Below are 24,896 nucleotides of genomic sequence, written 5' to 3'. Positions count from 1 at the left end.
TCAAATCGTAAGAAATGAAGTTTGGGAATTAATTATAAGGCCAAAGAATCAAAGTGTAGTAGAAACTAAGTGGGTATTCAAGAACAAAATGAATGACTCAGGAGTAGTCATTAGAAATAAGGCTAGATTGGTGGCTAAGGGGTATAGTCAGATTGAAGAAAATGATTTTGAGGAGACTTTTGCCCCTGTAGCTAGACTTGAAGCAATTAGGATTTTGTTAGCCTATGCATATTTTAGAGGATTTAAATTGTGCCAAATGGATGTTAAAAGTGTCTTTTTAAATGGGATAACTTTAAGAGGATGTTTTTATAGAACAACCTCCAGGCTTTAAAAATTCTAAACACACAAATCATATTTTCAAACTGAAAAAGACATTATATGGATTAAAACAGTCACCTATGACTTGGTATGAGAAATTGAGCATCTTCTTACTTGAAAGATCATTTAAAAAAGAAAGTGTGGATTCAACTCTCTTTTTGAAAAAATTTGAAAAGGATATACTCATTATACAAATTTATATTGATGAAATCATCTTTAGATCTTTAAATAAAAATCTTTGTAATGATTTTTTTTAAAGTAATGAGTAGTGAATTTGAGATGAGTTTAATGGGAGATTTAAGTTACTTTCTAGGCTTTAGTATTAAGCAAATTAAGGAGGGTACATTTCTTAGTCAGTCAAAATATGTTAAGGACATCCTCAAAATGTATGAAATGGACAATGCTAAACCTGTTAGTACACCTATGAGTTTCTCAGTTCAGTTGGATAAGGACCCTAAGAAAAAATCTATTGATCAAAAGAAATTTAGAGGGATAATTGGATCTTTGCTTTACTTGACAGCTAGCCGGCCTGATATCATGTTTAGTGTTTATTTATGTGTAGATTTCAATCAGATCCAAAAGAATTATATTTGACAGCAGTAAAAAGGATTTTAAGATATATGTTAGGAACTCAAAACTTAGGAATTTGGTATCCTAAGTTTAGCTCTTCATTTAAAATAATTGGTTATTCAAATTCTGACTTTGCAGGTTGTAGGGTTGATAGAAATAACACTTATGGAATATGTCAGTTTATTGGAAATTCTTTAGTCTCTTGATACAGTAGAAAATAAAATTTAGTAACCCTATCTACTGCTGAAACTGAATACATTGCATTAGAAAGTTGTGTGGCACAAGTACTTTGGTTGAAAAAATAGTTGATTGATTTAAGATTAACTATAGGCACTATTCCCATTTATTATGATAATACTAGTGCTATTTGTATTTTTAAAAATCCTATTCAACATTCAAGAACTAAACATATAGACATCAGATATCATTTCATAAGGGATTATGTATCCAAAGGAGAAATTGAACTCATTCATGTTTCAACAGAAAATTAACTTGCAAATATTTTTACAAAATTACTAGCCTTTGATATTTTCAGTACATTAAGAATAAGACTTGGTGTGATCAATTTGAATGCTTAATTAAAGTGATTCTACAATATTGATGTGTATTTTTTTGTTAGTGTGTTGTGTGTCTTTTTGATTTTGTGATTTTCTATAATTTTCAATCATTTTTGTTCGTGTTTGTGTTTGTTTTTGAAAAATTCTCATATCTAGATTTTTGAATGTTTACTTTAAAATTGAGTGATAATCGTCTGTACAAAATTCATTTCGTACGGTAAAAATTGTGTAGTGTATTAACTATCAGATTTGAACGGTTTGCATACAGTTTTTCAGTTTTCATTTTACCGTTCGTATGTACGATCGTTACGATTGTCCAGACGATGTATATTCAATCGTATGTACGAATGTAGAGAGTTAAACAGATAAGTTAAGTTTCATTATTCATGATCGTACGTAAATGTGGGGGATGGTTCAAACTGCCATAAAAACAATTTTAAATGTCTGATCGTCCCAGACGAACGCCTATTCGTCTGTACGATCGTTTGGTTAAAAGTCTGTACGAAAGGATGCCTCAAAACTTGTGTGCTTATGAAAAGTTATTTCATTTTTGGACTCATTAATTCATCCATACGAAATAATTTTCGTACATACGAACCCAAATTCGTACATGGCAAAATTATTTTTGTTTGTACGAAAACTCATTTTTTCTTTAAATTGAAGGGTTTTGAACTCAAATTTCATCACTTCTAAAATCCCTTTCAATATTCTATTCCCTTAGATCTCATCCATGGCTAGTTCGAGCAAGAGAGTTAGGCAAGCAAAGGTACTCGCAAAGGGTCCTCCTAAAAACTCAAGTGAAAATTTCCTGTCCAAAGCAAATGAGGAGTACTTTCTTAGGTTTGCTTCAGCCAAAATCACTCCCTTGCGAGTTATTCTTCAAGAATAACTCAACTTTAAGGTAATGAACATCTTTGCATCCACCCAATTTGCCCTCATTCTCACTCTTATCCATTTCTATAATAAAGAGACCTTCCACTACTTTCTTGCCAACATGTCCTTTAACTCTGACCATTATGTGATTAGGTCTTATGTTTTTAAGAAGAAAGTAGAGATAATAAAAAAGAATTTGAGAATATTTTTAAACGTAAGGACTTAAGGGATTAGAACCCATACTTTGACCTCTTCCTCTGACTTTGACTGGACATCAATAAATCAAGTAATTAGAGGATGTAGAGAAGTAGGCCATTTACCTAAGGTAGCCACTCTTAATCTCAATGCCTGTATCATCCAGCATATCCTTCGCACCATTATCATACCTAAAGCTGGTGATCGAGTAAATATCACACCTCTTCTTTCTACTGTGACTTATCTGATCATGACTAGCCAACATATAGATGAAGCCCAACTAATCATTGACTATATTTATGGACTTTCTGAGATTGGTCATGTCTTCCATAAAAGAAAGAAAAATATTGCCTTAGGACATCTTGTGACTTACATTTTGGAGAAGAGATATGATCTAGTCCATCCAGATCAAGATCTAGAGGAGCCTCTCTACTATAATGATGGATCTTTTTGAGCGATCTTAATAAAGATGAACAACATGTTATTAGTGACTCACCTCCACTTGCACCTGCTGGTGAACCAAATTATCAACATTTGGTTCACAGATTTGATCGTCTAGAGACTCATTTTGATCAATGTTTTGATCAAATTAAAACTCATCTACAAATGCAGGATGCTCAGTACCATCAGGATATAAGTTGGACGCGAGAGCAAATAGATGGTATAAACTCAAATATGACTATGATGAGCAATTTTTTTTAATTTCTACAATTAGCCACCTCCTCCAGATCAGGGTCTGTTTGAGTGATGAATGTATTTATTTTATGTGTTTTTTTCTCTACTGCATTAGATGTGTTGTGACGTGACCAGTGATGATTTTTATGTTTTTATGTTATGTTTTAGAAAAATCTCATATTTTATATGTTTTTCAATAGTCAATGTATTGATATCATTCATGCAAAATGTATTATCTTCTATAAATGATATCAATAAAAGTTATCTTATCTTGTTTTACTGTTTTTTATTTTATTTCAGAAATATGTGTTAGCTTATATGAATATTCTTCAAATTTTTTATCTTGAAAATGCTATATCTTGAATTGCAACATAGAATTGATATCATTAGAAAATTTAATTTTTCAAAAATTTAAATTGTGATTATAACTTGATCTAGTTAAGATTGTCAAACTCATGTCTTTTGTTAGACTAATATAATTTTTATACTTTTATTGCAATTATAATGTTTTCTTATTTTTGTATTTTACTTATCAATAAATATTACTGTACTTAGAGAAATTTGAAATTTTTTATTATTGATTTTGCAAAGATCAAGATTACTCTTCAAAAATATACAAATCTATAAAAATAAAAAAGAATATGCAATGGTTCGTAATTTAAAAAAGATGCATAAAATAAGCCCATAAGTTAAAAGATGCACAAAAATGTACCATAACTATTGAAAAGAAGATGTGCAAAGTGCCACATGTGATAGTTAATTCTTTCCTCGATCTTTCAATCTCTTAATTCAAAATGATCTTCTGTACAATTTTATTTAGTAAATTTGAAATATACAAATTTAATTTTACATTCATCTACTTTACAATAATTTTATTTATCTCAATGTCTAAATTGATTCATGTATTTTGATATTTTTTTTCTTTATCTATGTTATGACTCTTCTTAAATCATATGAATTCTTCTATTTCTCTAATGATAGTCAATTGTATTTGCAAATATATCACAATCTCTTTCAAGGATCAATTATCAAAGGTTTATCATATGACTTCTTACATTTATATTTTAGTTCTTTTTCTTCTTCTCTTTTTGTTGTTGTCAAAAAGGGGAAGAAATATTATTCGTATCGTATCTGTTATATCGTATATGTTCTGTTCATGTTTTATTTTAAAAGAGAGAGAGAATGTTGTGCAAATGCCTCCTTATTCTTACATATTTATCAATTCAAAGAGAGTTTATGAGATACTTTGAATTTGAAAATTATACAAACAATAATTATTTTGCCATCGTCAAAAAGGGGGAGATTGTTAAAAGAGTTGCTACTTAGCTTTTGTATGTTTTACATTTCTTGCAACTTGTATAATTTTGATGATTCTAAATATTATTGTTCTAATTACTATTTTCTCCTAACACTTTTTTGAAAGAATTATATTTTTTGCTCTTGTGTGAACTAACATTTTAGGATAATCGAACTCTAGACTAATGAAGACTTCAAATCAAATTCAGCATAAGATAGTTTGTAAATTGAAGTCTATATTTTTCAATTTATTGAGTTTGAGAGAGTGTAATTGTAATTGAGTAACTTAGCACACACACACACTTGGGGAGATCTTTAAAAAAATCAAAATTTCTTATACTGATCATACGGGATGAACCATGTTCGTATGGGATGATCAGGTCAGTTATACCCCTCGGAGAGTAATAGAATGAACAGGAAGTGAGAAAAATTTTTTAAGTCCTAATCATCCAGACGAATTTCCCTATTAGTCCCTTGACGATGTCCTCTGAATTTTCACTTTTAATTTTTCATCCAGACGAAGTGTACCATTCATCCTAAGACGATGTCCTATGGATTTTCACTTTGAAATGTTCATCCAGACGAAGTGTATCATTCGTCTCAAGATGATGTCCTCTGATTTCTCACTTTGTACTGATCGTCCAGACGATTCACCCCATTCATCCCAGGATGATGTCCTCTGGATCCTTGAATTGAACAGATCGTCTAGACGATTCACCCTATTCATCCTAGAACAATGTCCTCTGGACACATGACTTGAACTAATCATCCAGACAAACTCCTATATTCATCCCAGGATGAAGTCCTCTGTTCCTTGAAAATTTGGATCGTCTTGCAGTTTCGTCCAAACAAACCCTTGATATAACTGTTCGTACCAAATGAACTTAGTTCGTACGGGGCGATGATCGGGAACGAAGTTATTCCGTACCAATACATATTGGGTTCGTACGTAATAGTTTTTACACTATTCGTACAGGACGAAATCATGATCGTACGGGACGATCGAGTGCGTACAGAATTGAAATTAATAGTTTTTGGACGATTTTTCGTATCTTTTCTATATAAGGTCCACTTAAAACTGTCTTGAATTCTCTTTGGTCTTTGGTCTTCGTGCTTACTGAAAGAAGTGTGAAGGAGAAAGTGAGAGAGAGAGTGTTTGAAGGAGAGTTCTTACCATTGAAGCGTAAAGGATTCACTTGGTACTTAAAGGTAAGGATCTCAACTTTGTGAATTGTGATTATTTCACTCTTTTTTCTTATCCTTCTAGATTTATTTTGAAAAAAATCTTTCAAGGAGATCCAATTTTCTACCGACACTTGGTAAAGTGTGAAAGGATGAAAGGTTCTCTACCTATAATTGGAGAGTGTGAAAAGCAGGAAGGTTATCAGCCTACAGTTGGAGACTGTGAAAGGATAAAAGGTTCTCTCCCTACACTTGAAAAGTGTGAACAGCGGGAAGATTCTCTGCCTATACTTGAAGAGTGTGAACAGCGCGAGGTACTCTGCCTACACTTGGAGGGTGTAAAAGGACGATGGTTCTCTATCGCACCGCGTAGTGGTGGAAGAGAGTTTTGTGAAGGCTTTTCGGCCTTGCTGTGGGGGAAAAAGGAGAGACACTATTGGTATTAGTGCAATACTCAAAGGGTGGCTCTGGGGAGTGGATGTAGGTCGTGTTTGACCGAACCACTATAAATCTTGTGTCTTTTTATTTTTCGTTGCTTTTCTTTTTTACTTTACTTTTCCTGTTGATCTGTGGTTGAAAAATCTTTTTATAAAAAATCATTAAATTTTTCATCGGTTTAAGAGGGAAAATTTTTAAATTACCAATTCACCCCTCTTCTTGGTTAGACGCTGGGATATAAGCTTAGGTCTAAGAACCTAATTCATATTGAACAAGTTTCAATAAATCTAATAAAATAAGTAGAGTGTTTTCCATTTTGTGAGCTCTGTGAGGAGGATAGGTTAAACTTGCAACATGACACACTTCTAGATTAGACTGGGAAGGGGTTGACGCATTAGCATGATGGTGAGAATTTCCTTCAAGAGTATCTTCAAGTTGTTTATCTATATGGTATTGATAATATTGTGGGGAGGGAGCTCCATCATTTTGTTATGAGACTCTCTATTGACCATCTTCATCCAATAAGTGTAAAATTAATGTTTTATAATATTCAATCATTTGGATTCGAGTTTCTAAGGTTAAAGATTGAGGCTCCCCCTCACATGATTATGACGCTTATGATTTTCATATAGATTCCTAGTTCGGTGAATATGAGAATGAGAAAATATGTTATTTATATCACTCTGATCAGCCATTGAAGAATAATGTTGGGAATGTTTCTCATAAACAGCGCCAAACTATTACGAACTTGAAAATTTGAGTTCGTAGAATATGTATTTTATGTCTTAGCATTATAAAAATTCAGCACTTACAAATAAAAGTAATAGAACCAGAAGGATTTTTTAAGTGGTAAAACCTAGAAAGGGAAAAAAATCATGGGGCCTAGTCTAGTTGTAAAATTTACTATGTAATAAGTTATACAAAAATTCTCTTTTTTTCACTGTAGAAGAAAAGGGAGAGTATAGAAATCAAGTGTCCATAGAGAAATAATTAATACTAGACAATAAGGCTCCATTTTTTCAATAGGGATTATAGAAAGTAAATGTTCACAGACTATTATACCCAATAGAATGGTACTTAAATCTTGTCAATATTCTAGAGATGGTAGTGATTTTTTATGTTGATCCTTGGTGCGATGGTGATTATCAGAGTTAATAGTTGATGGTTATTGGTAGTAGTGATGACTTGAAAATGCAAGAGAGCTCTTCCTCTAATCTTTCTTCTCCCCTTCCCCTCCTCCTATGTGAAGAATGATGGTCTATTTATAGATGCTTGGAGTGGCATGCTCTATAAATATGAAGACGATCTAGAGCAAATTTAGAGTGCTTCAAAAGACAATCCATAATGATTCCCTTGATCATAGACTGTTCGTCAAGCATTTATATGCCTTAATGATGTCAAAATTTAGTGATCGTAGGGTCACTGGATTCATCTTCTCGAGCCGCTCAATTTGACCATAAGGATGTATGATTTGGAAATTATTAAGTCATCCAATTAATACTTTAAAACTTTAAAATATGTTTTAAGCCCTTGATTCGAGCCCATTTGGACTCGGATTGGACCAGTTTTTGTGTCGTTGGGTTCGTCTTACCAAAATGTTCAGTTTGACCATTAGTTTGTTGAGATCAGTGTTCGAATGATCCCAATTTTAATTTTAAAAGTTTTCAATTTAAATATCCCTTAAGATATGTGCATAATAGAGGTGATTTTTTATGACATGTCAAGTAGAATCATTTTAGTAAGGCCAGATCACATGTTTTATCCCCTTTTCAGTATTTATGCCATTTTGAATTCTGATGTCTCTTATAATTCTTGTATGTCTCTCTCTCCTTTTACACGTGTGCATTGGATCTTCATTCAAAAATGTTAAATTCTCTCTCTATTTCCATGAATATTTCAGCACGAATCAATAATATACGTATTTCCTATGCTAACCAATGCAAATACACAGCAATTTTTTACGTGACTAAATCAATCAGAATCTACTAAGTTAGCGTTACTCTTTGATTAAACTTTGAAGGAAAAACTTTTACATCGAAGATCAATTTCAGCCAATCAAGTAATGTATCAATAAAAATTAATAAAAATTGAATAAATCAATAACAAACCGTAAAAAGATCATTTTTGTCCTTTTCCTTCTCTGCCTTCCCAATGTGTAATGTGTTCTGCATTCAATGCTCTTAACTGTCCCCGCAGTATCCTTTTGGCATAACAATAATAAAAAATAACAAAAAATTTGGGAAACCTGCGGGAAGCCGCCTATTCGAAATCTGACGGTCATAATTTCTCGTCTTTCATACGTGGAAGCACATGGAGGGCGATGACTCTTCTCCCCTTCGGTACCTCCACTGACCACGTCTTTCCCGGTCGCGTCACATCGACCACCTCCACCGCGCCACCGCCGGCTACAGCCACGCACATCCTCCCTCCTCCCACCGCCGCGACTATTGCGCCTTGCCGAGCCTCCGTCGCTTCCGCTACAACCTGCCACCTGTCCTCTTCCCACTTATACACCCTCACCTCCCCGCTCACCTCGTCCACCACATACATATTCCCTTGCTCCGCCGGCGGAGGCGCTGCCACAGGACCGTTCCATCCGGTAAGCATTCCCTGTGGCATATCCTCCCAGACGTCCTTTTCAATATCATACACCACCCCTTCCTTCACCGCTCTTCCCTGCACATTCACCATGCACAGTTTTCTTCCTGCGGCTACAGCATTGATGGCCTCACGGCTGAATCGTCCATCACGGAGCGGCGAAATGGATTCCCAGCGGCTGGATGCCGAGCAGCAGGAGGGTTCCCATCTCTCCGCAGATCGAGCGACATCAGGGCGGTAGGAGGAGCCGACACCACTTGCGATGTAAACGGCGCCGGCCGCAGATCCGGCGGCGCACCAGCGGCGTGGGTGGCAGAGAAGGGGGCCAACTAACCAGCGTCGAGAGGTAGGGTTGAAAGCTAGCGGGCGGGGTAGGGCAGGAGAGAGATGTACGGTGGATCCGGCGAGGAGGACGAGGTGGGTGCCGGTGGCGACCGATTGGATCGGGAGGGATCGGGATAAGAAAGAAGGATGGTTGATCAGGAGACTATGGAGAGGTGGATTTGGGGGCGGGGACGGGAGTTGGGACCAGGAGGCTGAGATGGGGTCAAAACAGTAAAGACCGATTGGATCATCATCGTCATCGTCGTGGCGGTAAGAGAAAGATGAAGTGGGACCGGTGTTTTTTTTGGACAGGATGGCGTAGAGGGAGAGGAATGGGGGGAAGGATTGGGAATAGATGAGACGTCGCCATGATCGGCAAACGGAGTAGAGAAGGGAAGGGAGGACGAGTGAGAGGCAGAGCAGTGCTAGGTCGTCGGGAAGGCCAGGAAGTAGAGGGCAGATTTCTTCTTCTTCGTCAGATTTTCCGGCTTCAGCTGCGTCGACGGCTAGGCAGGTTAGACAGGGGCGTTTGGTGAGGCAGGGCATCGGGGAATGGGAGGGGAGAGAGAGCAGTTATTGTGTGGATGGAAGGAAAGTGGGTTGGAGTGTAGGTTTATGGCAGTGGGTACGCTGCCTTTTTAAATTAATTTATGTGGTTCTCCCAAAAGCGTCGCTGGTGGTGATCCCTTTCGCAAGTGGTTGAGAGATGCTGGCTTTTTCAAATAATGAAACTCTGCTTATAAGTATTTAATTTTATTTTATTTTTGGAGGAAAATTTAGGGGCTCAATTCAGAAAACCAGCCAATTGAGATGTAGAAAAACTATGCAGGAAGGCATAGCAAAAAAAGAAAAAACTGTAAATGGAAGGGAAAGAACAGAAAAGAGAACAGTAAAATAAATTAAACTGGACTCAAATGGCATTAAAAAGAACCCAAATTCCATCCACAAGAAACAGCCCTGCCACGAAGAACAACCCAGGCAGAGGAAGAATGAATGAAAGTTCTGCCAGCATTTCCATCTAAGTATTTTTACACGAGCAGTCTTCATAATCTTCTTACTTATAGAAGTCCGACAGTGAATATTATTTTCAAATTTACTTCTATTACAATTCTTTTATAAGAAATCAAGACAGGCAAACACAAGCAAAAGATAATCATTCTTGATATATCATCAAAAAATTATGTTGATCCGGCACGAATCTCGAAGCAAAATAAAATTGAAAACTTCAAAAATTAAATCAGAAACCATCTGAACTCCAATTTCAGCAAATTTACAATCGAACTGAACATATTGGAAATACAACCCCAATGACACCAAATTCGACCCAATCCGAGCTCAAATGGGTCCAAATCAAAGACCCAAAGCGCATTTGGAAGGTTCCGACCATAATTTAGATTACCAAACCGTTTCAAAACAAGGCATGCTTATAATTGAATTGAGCTGCTCGACGGGACGAATCCAATGAGCTCAAGATCATTGAGTTCTGATATCATTAAGACATTCAAATGTCCAACGAACGGTCCATGAACAAGAGATTCAACATCGGTCGTCCATTCAAACCACTCCCAAATTACTCTTGATCTTCCTCCTATTTACTATCCATGTCACACTCAAATACTATAAATAGATCTCTCATTCCTCATGTAAAGGGGGAGTAAGAAGGGGCCTAAGGAAGAAGAGAAGGACGAGGAGGAGAAGGAAGAGTTCTCTTGCCTCTAATTTCCTCCTCGACCACCTCCCGGCCACCGACCGACCCTAGATTCCCGGTCGTCATTGGATTTATACCCGACATCGGACTTCCTCTCGTCATCGGACATCTACCTGATGCCGGACTTCTGCCTGTCACTGGAATCCTACCCGATGTCGGACTTCCATCCGTCGTTTAACTTTCACCCGACATCTACCATATGTTGAACTTCCACCAGCCACCGGACGCCTGCCGACTACGGTCTTTCCGACCAAACGAAAACATTAACAGTGATTCTTCATATTTCCACCTTATAACACACTTTGTATGATATATATTTATTATATCAAGCTTAGGCCTTCCCTTTAATGAAGGGCCTCAATTGTAATCAATTCACTACAGGAAAATCACCCATTTCCGGCGGCCTTTTCCGGCGGTAATTGAACCTTTTCCGACGGTTTTGAATTTTTCCGGCGATTAAGTGACCGCCGGTAAAAACGGCGTAGGAAAATAAATTCCAGCGGTTTTTACCGGCGGCAATTTATGCCGGCGGCTTTCCGGCGGTTCTAAACCGTAATGATTTAAAAAATGAAAATATTTAATTTAAAATAAAAAATAATATTTAATATAAAATAAAAATTAACTAACTAATTAATTTTTAAAATGAAAATTAATTAAATTATTAATATAAATTTTAATAATTTTTTGTTAAATCATTTAAATAGTAAAAATTTTATTCATTTTCATTAAATTTTAAAAGCCGCCGGAAAAATGAAAAAGCCGCCGGAAAATTACGCGGGATAATTTTGCGGGAAATTAGCCGTCGCAAAATTTTGCGGGGAAATTAGCCGTCGGAAAGCCGCCGAAAAATTTTGTAGGAAATAAGCCATCAAGAACCGCCGGAAATCCGCCGGAACGCCGCCGGAAAACTGACCGCAGGAAAGCCGCCGGAAAATTCCGCCGGTAATAAGTGATTTTCCTGTAGTGATTGCAAATACTAATGGATTCATTCAAACTGGGCTAGGCCCCATGATTTTTCCCCCTTCTCAGGGGTTTTCCACATAAAAATCTTAATGAATCTTATAAATAATGCACCCTCTCTTTTTATTTGATTGCATGCTGGATCTTTGTACGAAGCTTAGACATCAAACTTATATTTTTCTACTACCGTGAATACTCCAAGACACAATAATTCAGCGCCATCTGTGGGAACCTTATTCTCGAATGGGGGCATTTTTGCTCCAACCTCAAAAGATTGTTCGTGTCAACGTCCTGGCATTAGCTATTGCTATTGTTATATCAATTTCATGAGAATTAAATGTGGACTAGGGGGCAACATTAATTATCGCTGTGGTCAAAAAGATTCCTCCAACTCTTGCAATATCTAAGATGATATCTTGGGATCATAAAGCTTCTAACAATTGTAACGTTACTTCTAATAAATTTTAAGCTTTATATAGTCCCTAGTTGGACTTCTAATCCTTAGGCAAGATCTTAATCTCGACCTCAAAAATGCTCTAATGGTCTAAGGATATACCATTCTTCACCTTTGATTCAAGATACACATAGTGTTCGCCCCCTCCCAATCAAGGAAAAATCAATCCCAAGGGAATTCGATTTTTTATCTTCTATATAGGTTAACATTATCAAGTGACACTCTGATATATAACCTCGAATAAGTCATACATCCTTTGTGGATTATCTCAATCTCTTCTATATAGGTTAATGTCATCGAGCAGTGCTCTGACATAAAAATGAATATAGGTCAATACATCATTGGTGGATTCTCTGGACCTATTCTATATAGGTTAACATCATCGAACAGTGCTTTGACATGCAACTTTGGATAGGTCATACAACCTTGGCGGATTCTCTCACCTCTTTCATATAGGTTAACATCATCTAGTAGTACTCTCACATACAAACTCAAATAATTCATACATCTTTATTAAACTCTGTCAATCTCATCTATATATGTTAACATCATCGAGAAGTGCTCTGCCATATAACTTTGGATAGGTCATACATCCTTTGTAGATTCTCTTGACATCTTTCATATAGTTTATTGTCATCGAGCAGTGCTCTGATATACCACCTTGGATAGATCATACATCCTTGGTGGATTCTCTCAATCTCGTTCATATAAGTTAATATCATCAAGTAATTCTCTAACATATAACCTCGAATATATCATATATCTTTAGTTTCTTTTCTCAACTTTTTTTATATATGCTAACATCATCAAGCAATGCCCTAGCATACAACCTCAGATAAATCATACATTATTGGTGGATTCTCTCGATCTCTTCTATATAGGCTAATGTCATCGAGCATTACTTTGACATATAATCTTAGATATGTCATATATCATTGGTGTATTCTCTCGACCCCTTCCACTGAGGTTAACATCATTAATTAGTACTCTGATATACAACCTAGGATAGGTCATACATCCTTGGTGTATTTTCTCATGAACATCATTATCTATATATAGATTCTATGAAAGCAAGTGATTGATAAAGTCATCACTCATATGAAGATATTAGCATGCTAAAAAGCCTCAAAAAGACATATTGAGCAATATATCAAATCATGTCTCATAGATGCATAAACAACTTAATTTTCTCCAGGGAAAAAAATAAGCATTAAAATCATTCAATAATCTCAAATGTATATATAATATCATTGAAGTTACATGACAAAATTCTATATTAGATTTGAGTGTACTTTTAATTTCATAAGAAACTAAAATTAAAATTACACCAACATAATTTTGTATAAGTTAATGTTATCAAGCGACAAGCAACTTCAAAAAGGTCAAATATCCTTAATAGATTCTATTAACATCTTATTTACTACACATTAAAGCATCACTTGCTACTTCTTCTTTAAATAAAGATTATAACCTGATCATCATCAGGCCTCCACTTAATTGATAATGTTAGTGCGTCAGCAGACTACTAACATGGCACATTGCTTCGACCCCATCAATCAAGGATATCTGATGTCCACATACATCAGTATGGATGCATATTGCCTTAAGAGAATGCAATTAGACCATCACCATCACTGACCCTTCATTTAATGTCTACCGTCAGTCCTTTCATATTGTCCATCACGACTTCTCGCTCAACTACTACTAGAAGCACAACCTCCAACTATCTCCATTAGCTCTCCACCCAACCATCAATTGATATCAGACTTCCACTCGATCATCAATTCACTGACATACTTTTGCTTAAACAACGTTAAAATTCTCCCTGTCTACTAATAACCTCTAGTTCTCTTCCAAAGTACTATTATCGTCATATCTTCTCAAATCACCCTCGTAAACAACCAGCAATTGATCTTCTTCTATTAAAGTTTATTTATTAAGAATATAGTCTCTTATCATAACTTCACAGGGGAGTGGAAATGAAGCTCGATACGGGATGATACCTATTTTAAACAGTGGATTGCTTCCAATATAAGAAGAAGAATATAGGAGAAGAAAAATAAGAAAAAAGAAAAAGAAAAAAATCTCTTTCTACCCAAGAAAGGGGCACTAAATCTTTATAGGGAAATAACGTCTATCTTATACAGTGGAATGTCTCTATTATAAGAAGAAGACCCGAGGAGAAGAAAATGAAAGGAGGAAAAAACTCTAACTTTTACACATGAAGAGTGTCACTAAATTAAGTAGGGAATGCAACCTATCAAAAATAGTGGGACACCTCAACTGTAAAAAGTCAAAAGGTGAAGGGAGAATGAGAAGAAGTGCATTTTCCTCCTACCCTAAGAGGGGTATTTATAACAAGAAAATGGGAGGAAACACTTTAAGAAATGGGGGAAATTTGTCTCCAATTTTGTTTTAAATTTTTTTAAAGTTTATTCTAAAAAATTCTAGAAATTTTTTAGGCCCCATTTAAGACAATATCAAAATTTTAAAAAAATTGTAAAAAAATAAGAAAAATAAAATTCAAAGAAAATAAAATTTAAGGAGGGGAAGCTCTACCTGCTGCCGTCTCTTCCAAATTTTTTTTTTGTGGACCTCGCATGTAAAAAAAATTATAACTCTCTTATTAATAGAGCCATGTGCCCTTAGGGGGCATGTCTTTCTGCGCATCATCGATGGCCAGCCGATTTAGCCTCTTAAACATGTCTAGGCCCTAATTTTTAGCCTAGATAGTCCAAATCAGACGTTTTTTGGTCCCCAACTTAATTTGTTGGCCTTTCAGATCCAATTTTGTCGCTATCGGAGCTCAACGGATCTTCTATGATCAAATTTGAGCAAATTTTAAGTTTTTGAAATATAATTTTTACGATTTAATCAATTTAAAATATTATGATTCATATGTTTGGGTTTTGCAGGTTTCGACATTCAAAAATAGGAGGTAACAGATATATCATTAAAACATTATGTTGATCGAGCATGAATCTCAAAGCAAAATTAAGTTGGAAACTTCAAAAATTAAATTAGAGATCATATGAACTCTGATTTCAGCAAACTTTTAGTCAAACTAAACATCATGAAAATACAAACCCAATGACACCAAATTTGACACAATCCGAGCTCAAATGGGTCAAAATCAAAGACATAAAGTGCATTTGGAAGTTTCAAACCATAATTTGGATTACCAAACAGTTTCAAATTATGTCATGCTTATAGTTGAATTGAGCTGCTTAACGAGACAAATTGAACCAACCCAAGATTATTGAATTTTGATATCATTAAAAGATTCAAATGCCAACGAACGGACTATGATAAATGGATTAAACATCTATCATCCATTCAAACCACTCCCAAATTACCCTTGATCTTTCTTCCATTTACTAGTCATGTGACTCTCAAAAATTATACATAGACCCCTCATTCCTCATGGAAAGGGGAGGAAGAAGGGGTCTAAGGAAGAACAGAAGGAAGAGGAGGAGAATGAAGAGTTTTCTTGTCACCAAACTTGTCCTTGACCACCTCCTAGCCACTGACTGACCTCGAATTTTCGCTCGTCACCGAATTTCTACCCGACACCTAACTTTTACCCGTCAATGGTCTTTCTGACCTCCTTCACTAGATAAGTTATTATAAGTCTATATCACAAACTATCTTTGTCATAATATTGATATTATAGTGCTTTAATTGCAATAATTTTTGGGCATTGGTGCAAATCTTTAAGAAATTGACACCTATTAATACAAGTGGAGATTTTGGGATGGTGAGATGCCCATTTTACAAATTAATTTCAGTAAAGGTTTTTAAATAATTAAATAATTACATAATTACTTTATATATTATTATTATTATTTTATTTTATTTTAAATATTTAAAAACACTTTCTGCTTATTAAATTAGCCATCTTCAATATTCATCCAGCTAAACACAAAGAGAAAAAGAAATTTAAGAGAAATAGAAGAGGTAGAGGAACAGAGAAATTGGGATTCAAAGCCCATATAACCAATTTTGTTAGTTCATCCACTATGAAATCTACTCATCTCATTATAAGGAATAATTACCCTATATCTTATTTCAATAATTTTATGTATTTTATATTAGATGTATTTTAATTTGGTTAAAACTTACAAAAGTTGTGATATCATCATGATTTGTAGCAAATTTTTTTTTGCAGAACTTTTGGTATGTTATAAATATTGTCAATATGAGCATTTTGATTGGAATATATTAAATTTTCACTTTTAAAACTAAAAGGTGTAAATTTTTGAAGTAAATACATAAAATGTTTTTCTTTTAAAATTACTACATTTTATACATGATATTAGCAAAAAGTTTAGCTACCATATATAAGCAAGGAAGGCTGGTTGGAAGGTGGGTCATTGAAATGAAAGATAAAGATCAATACCAATTGATTGAAAGTTGGGCTTAGATTAAAATTGATACCCAACTAGCGATAATTAGTGTTGATTGAAACCAATTGGTTGACAGCTAGGCTTTAATGAAGACTAATATTTAATTTGGTAATAATTAGTGTTGAAAGATGAAAATAAATACCATATTAAAGATGTTATGTTCATAATTAAATTTTTATGATAGTGTATTAAACTAATTGATAGATAAAATTAAAATCATATTGACATTAATATCGGTACAACATAGCATAGTATACTGACATGACTAATGAGGTGATAGTCCTCTTTACTAATTTTTCTTATAATTTAATATAGTATTCTTTATTGTATGTATTATAGTTTGATATATAGATTTTTTTACTTCATTGATTATACTAATTTTTTTATTATATTTTGAAATTTTTTATTGCTCAAATTAACTAATTATTGATATTTAGTGGAACTAGAACATACATATAGAGTCTTTTTCCTTGCATTGAATAAAATGATAGAGTTTTGATTATTTAGTGGGCTTTCATGCTTATTATATAGCTTTTATGCAATTTTAGATAAAGGTTAGGAGTCTGTTGTATAAGGCTAAATAGTATGACCAATTTATTTTTTTTAGTTCTTATGTATTCGATCTTTGGTAGCGAGTGATGACTATTGTATATATAATTTAAAATTTTTGGAGCTTGTAGTAGAATGTAAATATTGACAATGGTAATATAATTATATTATTCTTCTATTTATTTCATTTCTTTAATTCAATTAATTAGCTCTGGATGTCAAATTGATGTGGCTGTAACTGAATGAATATTAATTGTATATATATATATATAAAGAGAAAGAGAAAGAGAAAGAGAATAGAAAAGAAATTATTCTACTTTAGATCTTATTTTGTTATAGGAGTAATAACTGGAATTCATGCCAACCCAACTAAGTAGGAAATTAGATCCTACCTCCTAAGAATTATGGAAATATTAGTCCTTGTTATCCACATTATTGATTTAATTCCAATATGTAAACTAAGGATAAAAAGCCATCTTTAGAAGATCTAATTTTACAAATAGGAACCTAACTATAATGTGAATCTATTATGGTAAGAACCAAATTCATATGGAGTTGAATCATTAAATACAATCAATAATAGATAAAATAATCCTTTATGTAATACTTGGAACCCAGGTTGATAAAATCATCCTAATTTTAATTGAGTGATAATTAGAATGGGGGTAATAATTGTAATTCTAGCCAACCCAACCAAGTAGGAAATTTGAACCCACCTCCTTAGAATTATGGAAATCTAAGGCCTTCTTATCCACATGGATTTAATTCCAATAATCAAACTAAGAATAAAATCCCTCTTGAGAAGATCTAGTTTTTTAAATAGGAACCTAATTATAATGCCAAGCTACTGTAATAAGAATTATTAAAAATAAATTAGGGCAATAAGCTAGCTCTTTGAATAGTGGACTCCAAAGAACCTTACCTTATAATATAGAGGTAAATCCTACGGGAAAACGTAAAGAATATTGCAAGGCTATATAATTAAGGAGTAGAAGAGAGTTAGAGAAAGTGGTTAAGAAAGAAGATAAGCATGTAGAAGAAATTTTTTAGGAAGCACCCATAAAGTCCCCTAAGTCTATAGAACAATCTCAACCCATTAAGGAAGTAGAAAAAAAATTTATAAATGTTAATGAGAGGCCACCACCTCATTTTTCTGAGAGTTTATTAAAATAAAATTTAGATAAACAATCATCTAGGTTCTTGGATGTGTTTAGAATGTTAATAATTAACACACCTTTTAGAAGCTTTAGAGTAGAGGCCTACCTATGCTAAATTCATGAAAAATATATTGAGTTAAAAGAGAGAAACAGAAGACTTAAAATTGTAGCCACTACTAAGGAATATAGTGTAATCATCCAAAAGAGGATCCCCTATAAGCTTAAGGATCGAGGTAGTTCTACCATTCCTATGACTATTAGAAACAATTTTTGTGAGAGAGAGTTATATGACCTAGGTACTAGCATCAATCTAATGCCCTTATCAGTCTTTAAAAGACTAAATTTAGGAGATGTCTAACATACCATTGTTACCCTTGAATTAGCTAATCGTTCATTTACTTATCCAAAGGGAGTAAAAGAGGATGAATTAATAAATGTATGTAATGTAATTTTCACCATAGGATTTATTGCACTGAATATGGAGGAAGATAGAGAAATATAAATCATCACAGATAGACCTTTCATGGTTATAGGTAGGCCATGATTGATTTATAAAAGGAAAAATTAACCATTTAAGTTCAGGACAAAGAACTCACCACTAATGTCCTAAAATCTAAGAAGTTTCCTAAGGATCAGAGTAAGCATTACTGTAGAGTAGATTTGCTTGATTATTATGGTGAGGATATTATGAATAAGTTGTTGAGTGAGAGGCATTTAAAGTTATCATTATGTGAGGATGACTTGGGAAAGGTAGGAGATTCTATTTAGCTAATTAGTGAAGCCCCTATAATATTTAAAGATAGACATGATATGTTTGATACATTATCTCTTGGGAAGCCTTTGAAACCATCAGTTATAGAGGCGCCTATTCTTGAATTAAAAGCATTGTCTACCCATTTTAATGTATGCCTTCTTAGGAGAGGAGTTAATTTTACCTATCATAATTTCTATTAAGCTTGAAAAATATCATGCATGTAAGTTAATTAGATTTCTTAACACATATAAGAGAGCTTTTGAGTGGTCTATTGCTGACATTCGAGGGATTAGTCTATCATTATATATGCATAAGATTCTATTAGGGGAAGCTTGTCAACCCAAAGCTAACCCATAAAAGAGTTTAAATCCTACTATAAAGGAAGTAGTAAAGAAATAAATTATATAATGGTTGGATGTGAGTATTATTTATCCTATTTATGATAGTGACTAGCTTAGCCCAATTCACTATATAATAAAGAAAGGAGGGTTAATTGTCATCACTAATGAAAAGAATAAACCTAATTTAACTAGGATTTTGATGGGATGGAGAATATACATAAATTATGGGAAGCTAAACAAAGTCACTAGAAATGATCATTTTTTCCCTTTATTGATTAGATGCTAGATAGATTAACTTGAACATCCCGAACTCTTAATTATCAAGATATTATTTTCTTTGGCTTAAGGGCCTCTTGATTTTATCCTGTTGGTATAACTTTCGAGGAGATCACCCATCCTAAGATTTTATCATGATGAGTATGCTTAACTAAAGAGTTTCTTAATAAAATTCTAACAATTATACAAAAAGATGCCTGAAAGTTAAGAGTTTAGCTTTTTTTACTTAGGGGATTTCATAATCTCTTCCACTTAAGTAACTGACATTCTCATCTCATAATCATCCATCAGATATATATGATTCTAGATGTGGCCTCTATAAGTTTAAGTGGTGACTCATGCCATGTAACACTTTGTCATATATAGGGTTTAAAAGGAGGATCACATGGCATAGCACTTTATTTTGTATGACACTTAGTTCTCATCTTATGACTAACATTTCTCTCTAATTCTATTTGTAACATTCCAAACTCTTAACTAGCAAGATATTATTCACTTTAGCCCAAGTGCCTCATAATTTTGTCCTGTTGGTTTAACATCACAAGAGGTCACCCACCTCAAAATTTCTCCAAGATGTGCATATTTAACTACAGAGTTTTTTAAGGAAATTTCAACTATTACACGAAAAGGCGCCTCGATATTTCAGAGTTTAGCTTCTTTTACTTAATGAACATTGATCTAACAACAATTCTTTACTAATGCGCATGCTTTGATTTTACGACTTTATATGATAGATTTAGTAATTGATAATATTGATAAGATGAATGCTTTATTAATTCAACACCCATATTATTTTAAGAGTGGATGATGCACTTTGGTCTTATGAGACTGCATATAAACCCCTATTGGAATGTCTCCCTATAAGTTGATCTTTAGAAAAACTTGCAACTTACCTTTAGAGTTAGAGCATAAAGTATTTTGGGCGGTAAAAAAATTAAATTATAATCTTAAGAATGTTGAAGAGAAAGGGGTGATAAAGTTCAATGAGTTAGAGAAATTTAGAAATGATGCTTATGAAAATATCAAATTGTATAAAAAAATAAAAAAAAATGTAGTTATTGTAAGTTCATTAGGAAAGAATTTGAGCCTAGATAAAAAGTGTTGTTGTATAATTCAAGATTAAAATTATTTCCTCATAAGCTAAAGTAATGGTGATCAAGACCATTCTCTATTATTAAGGGGTATCATTATGGATTTGTAGATATTAAGGATAGCAAGACTGCTCAAACTTTTAAAATCAATGGTCAGAGATTGAAGTCATACTTAGGATGGGAAATAGATCGCCTCAGAAATTCATTTGAGTTGGCTCATCCTAAATAGAAGGCTCATCCTAAATAGAAGATAAGCATAGTCTAGTTGAAAACTATAAACTTAGTATTGTTTGGGAGACAACTCAATTGATTTCAGTGTTTTTTTGTTAAGATAGATTGTGTAAATTTGTTAATAGAAGTCTAATTGGTTATGTTTGATTTGTGTCATATAAAAGTTAGGATTTGTTAGACAGACTTTATCATGTGTGTGGTGCTAATTGGAAAATTCAACCCATCACCACAGTGCTGAGCACAGAAGCATCACAGTGCTATTACTATTATAAAAAATTAAAAATTAAAGTAGCTAACCAGCAAACAAGTAAAATCACACATCATAACCTCATTAAGATCTCTAGGACACCATTAGTTTATTGAAAATTACAAAATCAAGTAAAATTAAAAATATTTATTACCAATCCAAATAGAAATGACCACAACTTCAAATATGCAATTTTTAATGAAGAAAATAGATAATTAGTGCTTCAACTACAAAGCCATGCATTCAACCATTATTCTATAAAGAAGTCGGCAGGGGCAATAAATACTCAATAGCTGAAGGACTACTTTGGAAGGTAAAAGGAAAGGACTTACGGACATTACCCTTTGGGAAAGCTGAGGAGACGCTGAGACGTAGTGGTGGGAATTCGCAACCACGTGACCGCCGCTTCTTTACGCCTCTCCTTTATCACCCCCTTTGTTTTTTTTCTCCTAACTTTATTATTACATAAAGCTTCTCACTGTACTATGTGAAAATTTGAGGAATAATCTTATGTTTATTTCAATTGTATTAAAATTTAAAATTTAATGGAAATTAGCTTAAGAGAATTCAATAAAATATAAAGTAACGAATTATATTAGATATGTGTTCAACACAGTAATAATATATGATAAACACATCAAAAATATTTCTAATATATAGTTATGAAAAATTATTTATTAAATATTTTTTAAAAATATTTTTTTAGAAATTAGATTTTTTTTTTCTTTTTATTTCAAAATTATGAAATATCAGTCATCTAATGATCTGATTAGGATAATAGATGTATTAGATTTGATCTTTATTAAAATAGGTAGAGGTAGACATAAAAAGATTTGGTTAAAAGTTATTAAAAATATATATTTTTTATTAGATTAAGACTTTGGTTGGGACAGCTGTGAATCATCAGTTTTTTCTTACTTTCAAGAGATTTCTTTACTAAAAGTTGATTTAGGTTTCGTTTGGGACGGCTTTTTTATTACTTTCTAAAACGGAGTTTAGTACAATTTTTTTTTTATTATTTTAGTACTAAAACCCTGTTTTAGAAAGCAATAAAAAAGCCGTCCCAAACGAAGCCTTACAAAACAGTATGAATGTTTTCTCAAATAAAGAGTAAAGCTTCATTTGATACAACTTTATTAATATTTTAAAAGCAGTTTTTTATTACAAAACATTTTTAATTAACATTTTTTACTAAAAAGCTCATTTATAAAACAATAGGAACTTGTCTCAAATAAAACCTAAATTAGAATTTGATTCTTGATAGGTCTTAATGAAGAAATTTGATAAAAAAGATTCACGTAGGTGACCCCATATAGTAGTACAAAGATTAGTTATTGTTATTGTTGGTAATTAAAAATAACGAAAATAATCCTCGAAATAATCTTCTTAATTTGTCCACATATATGTCATTTAGGCACCTTAATTTATAGACAATGATAGAAATTGACCTAAATGAGTACATTAATTAATCTGAACTGGCAATTATCTTAGTATCAAGGGCATTAAGGTTCTGTTTGAGATAACTTTCTTAATACTTTTAAAGGAGCTTTTTAGCACAAAATTTTTTTTAAACTCAAAATTTTTGTACTATAAAACTGTTTTAGTAAGCTGTATATATATATAATTTTTTGTTTGAATAAAAATAAACTAACAATTTAATTAAAAAAAATTGAATATGCCATTTCATTCCTAAATTATACGATATAGTTCATATTAATATAAGGAAGATATTTAAAATAATTTTAAAATAAAATAAAAAATAACTCTGAAATATTTAGGGCATAAAAATGAGAAGACGTTTTATATTCGGCTACTTTTCATGTTAATGGATAGCTTCAATCTGACCGCTTTCTGCCACTTGCCTTTAAAAAGCGGCTTTTAGCTTTTATGGTGAGGACACCAGCTGCGATGCCATGTTCCAACTTCCATTGGTCTATTATAAGCCCCCCTCTGAAAGTTCCACATTATCATTTTTTTATTTATTTTTACGTTCAGAAATATGAAAGCTGGCACAACTTAATTGGATGATGCTCCCTAACTAAGACAAGCATTCATTTGTGACAGCTAAAGTTTTTTATAAAATTCATTATGGAGTAACTATATGGGAACAATTTAGAATTGGTTTGCGATAACTTTAGTTTTTGTAGACGTGGCTATCAAATTATTAGATGTTAGCTCCCTCCCTAAGACAAGCATTCATTTGTGACAGCTAAAGTTTTTTATAAAATTCATTATGGAGTAACTATATGGGAACAATTTAGAATTGGTTTGGGATAACTTTAGTTTTTTTTTTAGATGTGGCTATAAAATTATTGTGAAGAAAATAATTATTTTTTAAAGCTGTTATAAAAAATAATTTCTTAGCATTTTTTTTTTTGAAAGTCGCAAAAAAAGGTATAGAAGTGAAAACTGTAGTTGCAGTCTAAAAAATAAATACTGAGAAAGATGTCACAAATGAAGTCTTCGATCTGTTTTAGTGGGACGCAATTTCTTTTAAAAATGTTTGTAAGGTTGATATGGAAAAAGCAACTTATTTAAAAGTTATTGTAGAAATATTTCATAACATACATATTTATTAAAAGTACTTAAAAATAGTGGTCAAATAAAAAGTATGGTTGTGTTCTGAAAAAAGAAAAGCAATAAGAAAGTTATGCCAAATGAAGTTTTAGTTATTGTAGCTGCACAAAGCAGTTTTCCACCACAAAAATTTTTAGAAAATAGTAAGAGAATAGCAAAAAAGTAATATCCAAATGAATTTGGGATTGATGTTTAAAAAGCAAAACAATGAAAAAATAGTCCTAAATAAAATGACATCAAAAAATATTAATTATATTGAAAAACAAAAGTTATAAGATTTGATTCAATTACATAGACTTCTTTGAAGTAAGATAATTCTTAAAATTGCTCAGCATAAATTGGAAACCCTAAACACTTAGATTATTATTATTACAACTATTTTTGTAGGATCTTTGAAGGGTGGAAGTATCGAATGTTAATGATGCTGAAGCAGTTGCAAATGGATTTCTAGGGTATCTTGTCGATGCTAATAATATATACAAACAAATATTTAGGGTTTTGGGAAGACTTCTTGGAGCACTTCTTGTTTTTTTTTTTGGGAGCACTTCTTGTTAGACTTCATATAGTAGAGAAATATGAGATAGCATTGAGAAATTAGGGAGCAAAGAGAATTGTTTTGAATTTTCTGCTTCCTTCTGCATTTCTTCATATTCTGAATTGGATAATGAGTTTTTCTATTTCTATGATATATGATTCGTCTCCAAAAATCACCATGATTGGGTGCAAATCATGATTGGGTGCAAACCTTGATGCATATCTAATTGAAAACTTCTAAACTTAAATTTAGGTCCTTCCAAACTCTGATTTCAACAAACTTATAGTCAAATTGAACATCTCAACTAGATGTACCCAACAATACTAAAATCAATCCAATCCGAGCCAAAATGGGCCCAAATCAAGGAATCGAAGAATATTTGAAAGCTTCAAAATATTAACTTGATGGCCAAATGATATCAAAATATAGCATGATTATAATCGAATTGAGCAACTTGACATGACAAATCAACTGAGCCCAAGATTGCTTAATTTTGATATCATTAAGGAACTTAAACGATTGACAAATGTATCATGATCAAGAGAATCAATATGGGTCGTTCGATGAAGCACTCTGAATTTTGC

At 33.0% G+C, this 24,896-nt stretch overlaps 1 protein-coding gene across 1 annotated transcript; it reads right to left on the bottom strand.

Moving 5' to 3' along the window:
- Positions 1-8,003: 8,003 nt before the first annotated feature.
- On the bottom strand, positions 8,004-9,650 carry LOC110103045 (F-box/kelch-repeat protein SKIP25). Its single transcript, XM_020831590.2, has one exon. The coding sequence runs from the start codon at positions 9,570-9,572 to the stop codon at positions 8,382-8,384; it is 1,191 nt and encodes a 396-aa protein (XP_020687249.1). The 5' UTR covers positions 9,573-9,650; the 3' UTR covers positions 8,004-8,381.
- Positions 9,651-24,896: the final 15,246 nt, after the last annotated feature.

The sequence above is a fragment of the Dendrobium catenatum genome, unplaced genomic scaffold, assembly GCF_001605985.2.
Source record: "Dendrobium catenatum unplaced genomic scaffold, ASM160598v2 fragScaff_scaffold_1061, whole genome shotgun sequence".
Lineage (NCBI taxonomy): Eukaryota > Viridiplantae > Streptophyta > Magnoliopsida > Asparagales > Orchidaceae > Dendrobium > Dendrobium catenatum.
This window is presented reverse-complemented; position numbering and strand designations above follow the sequence as displayed.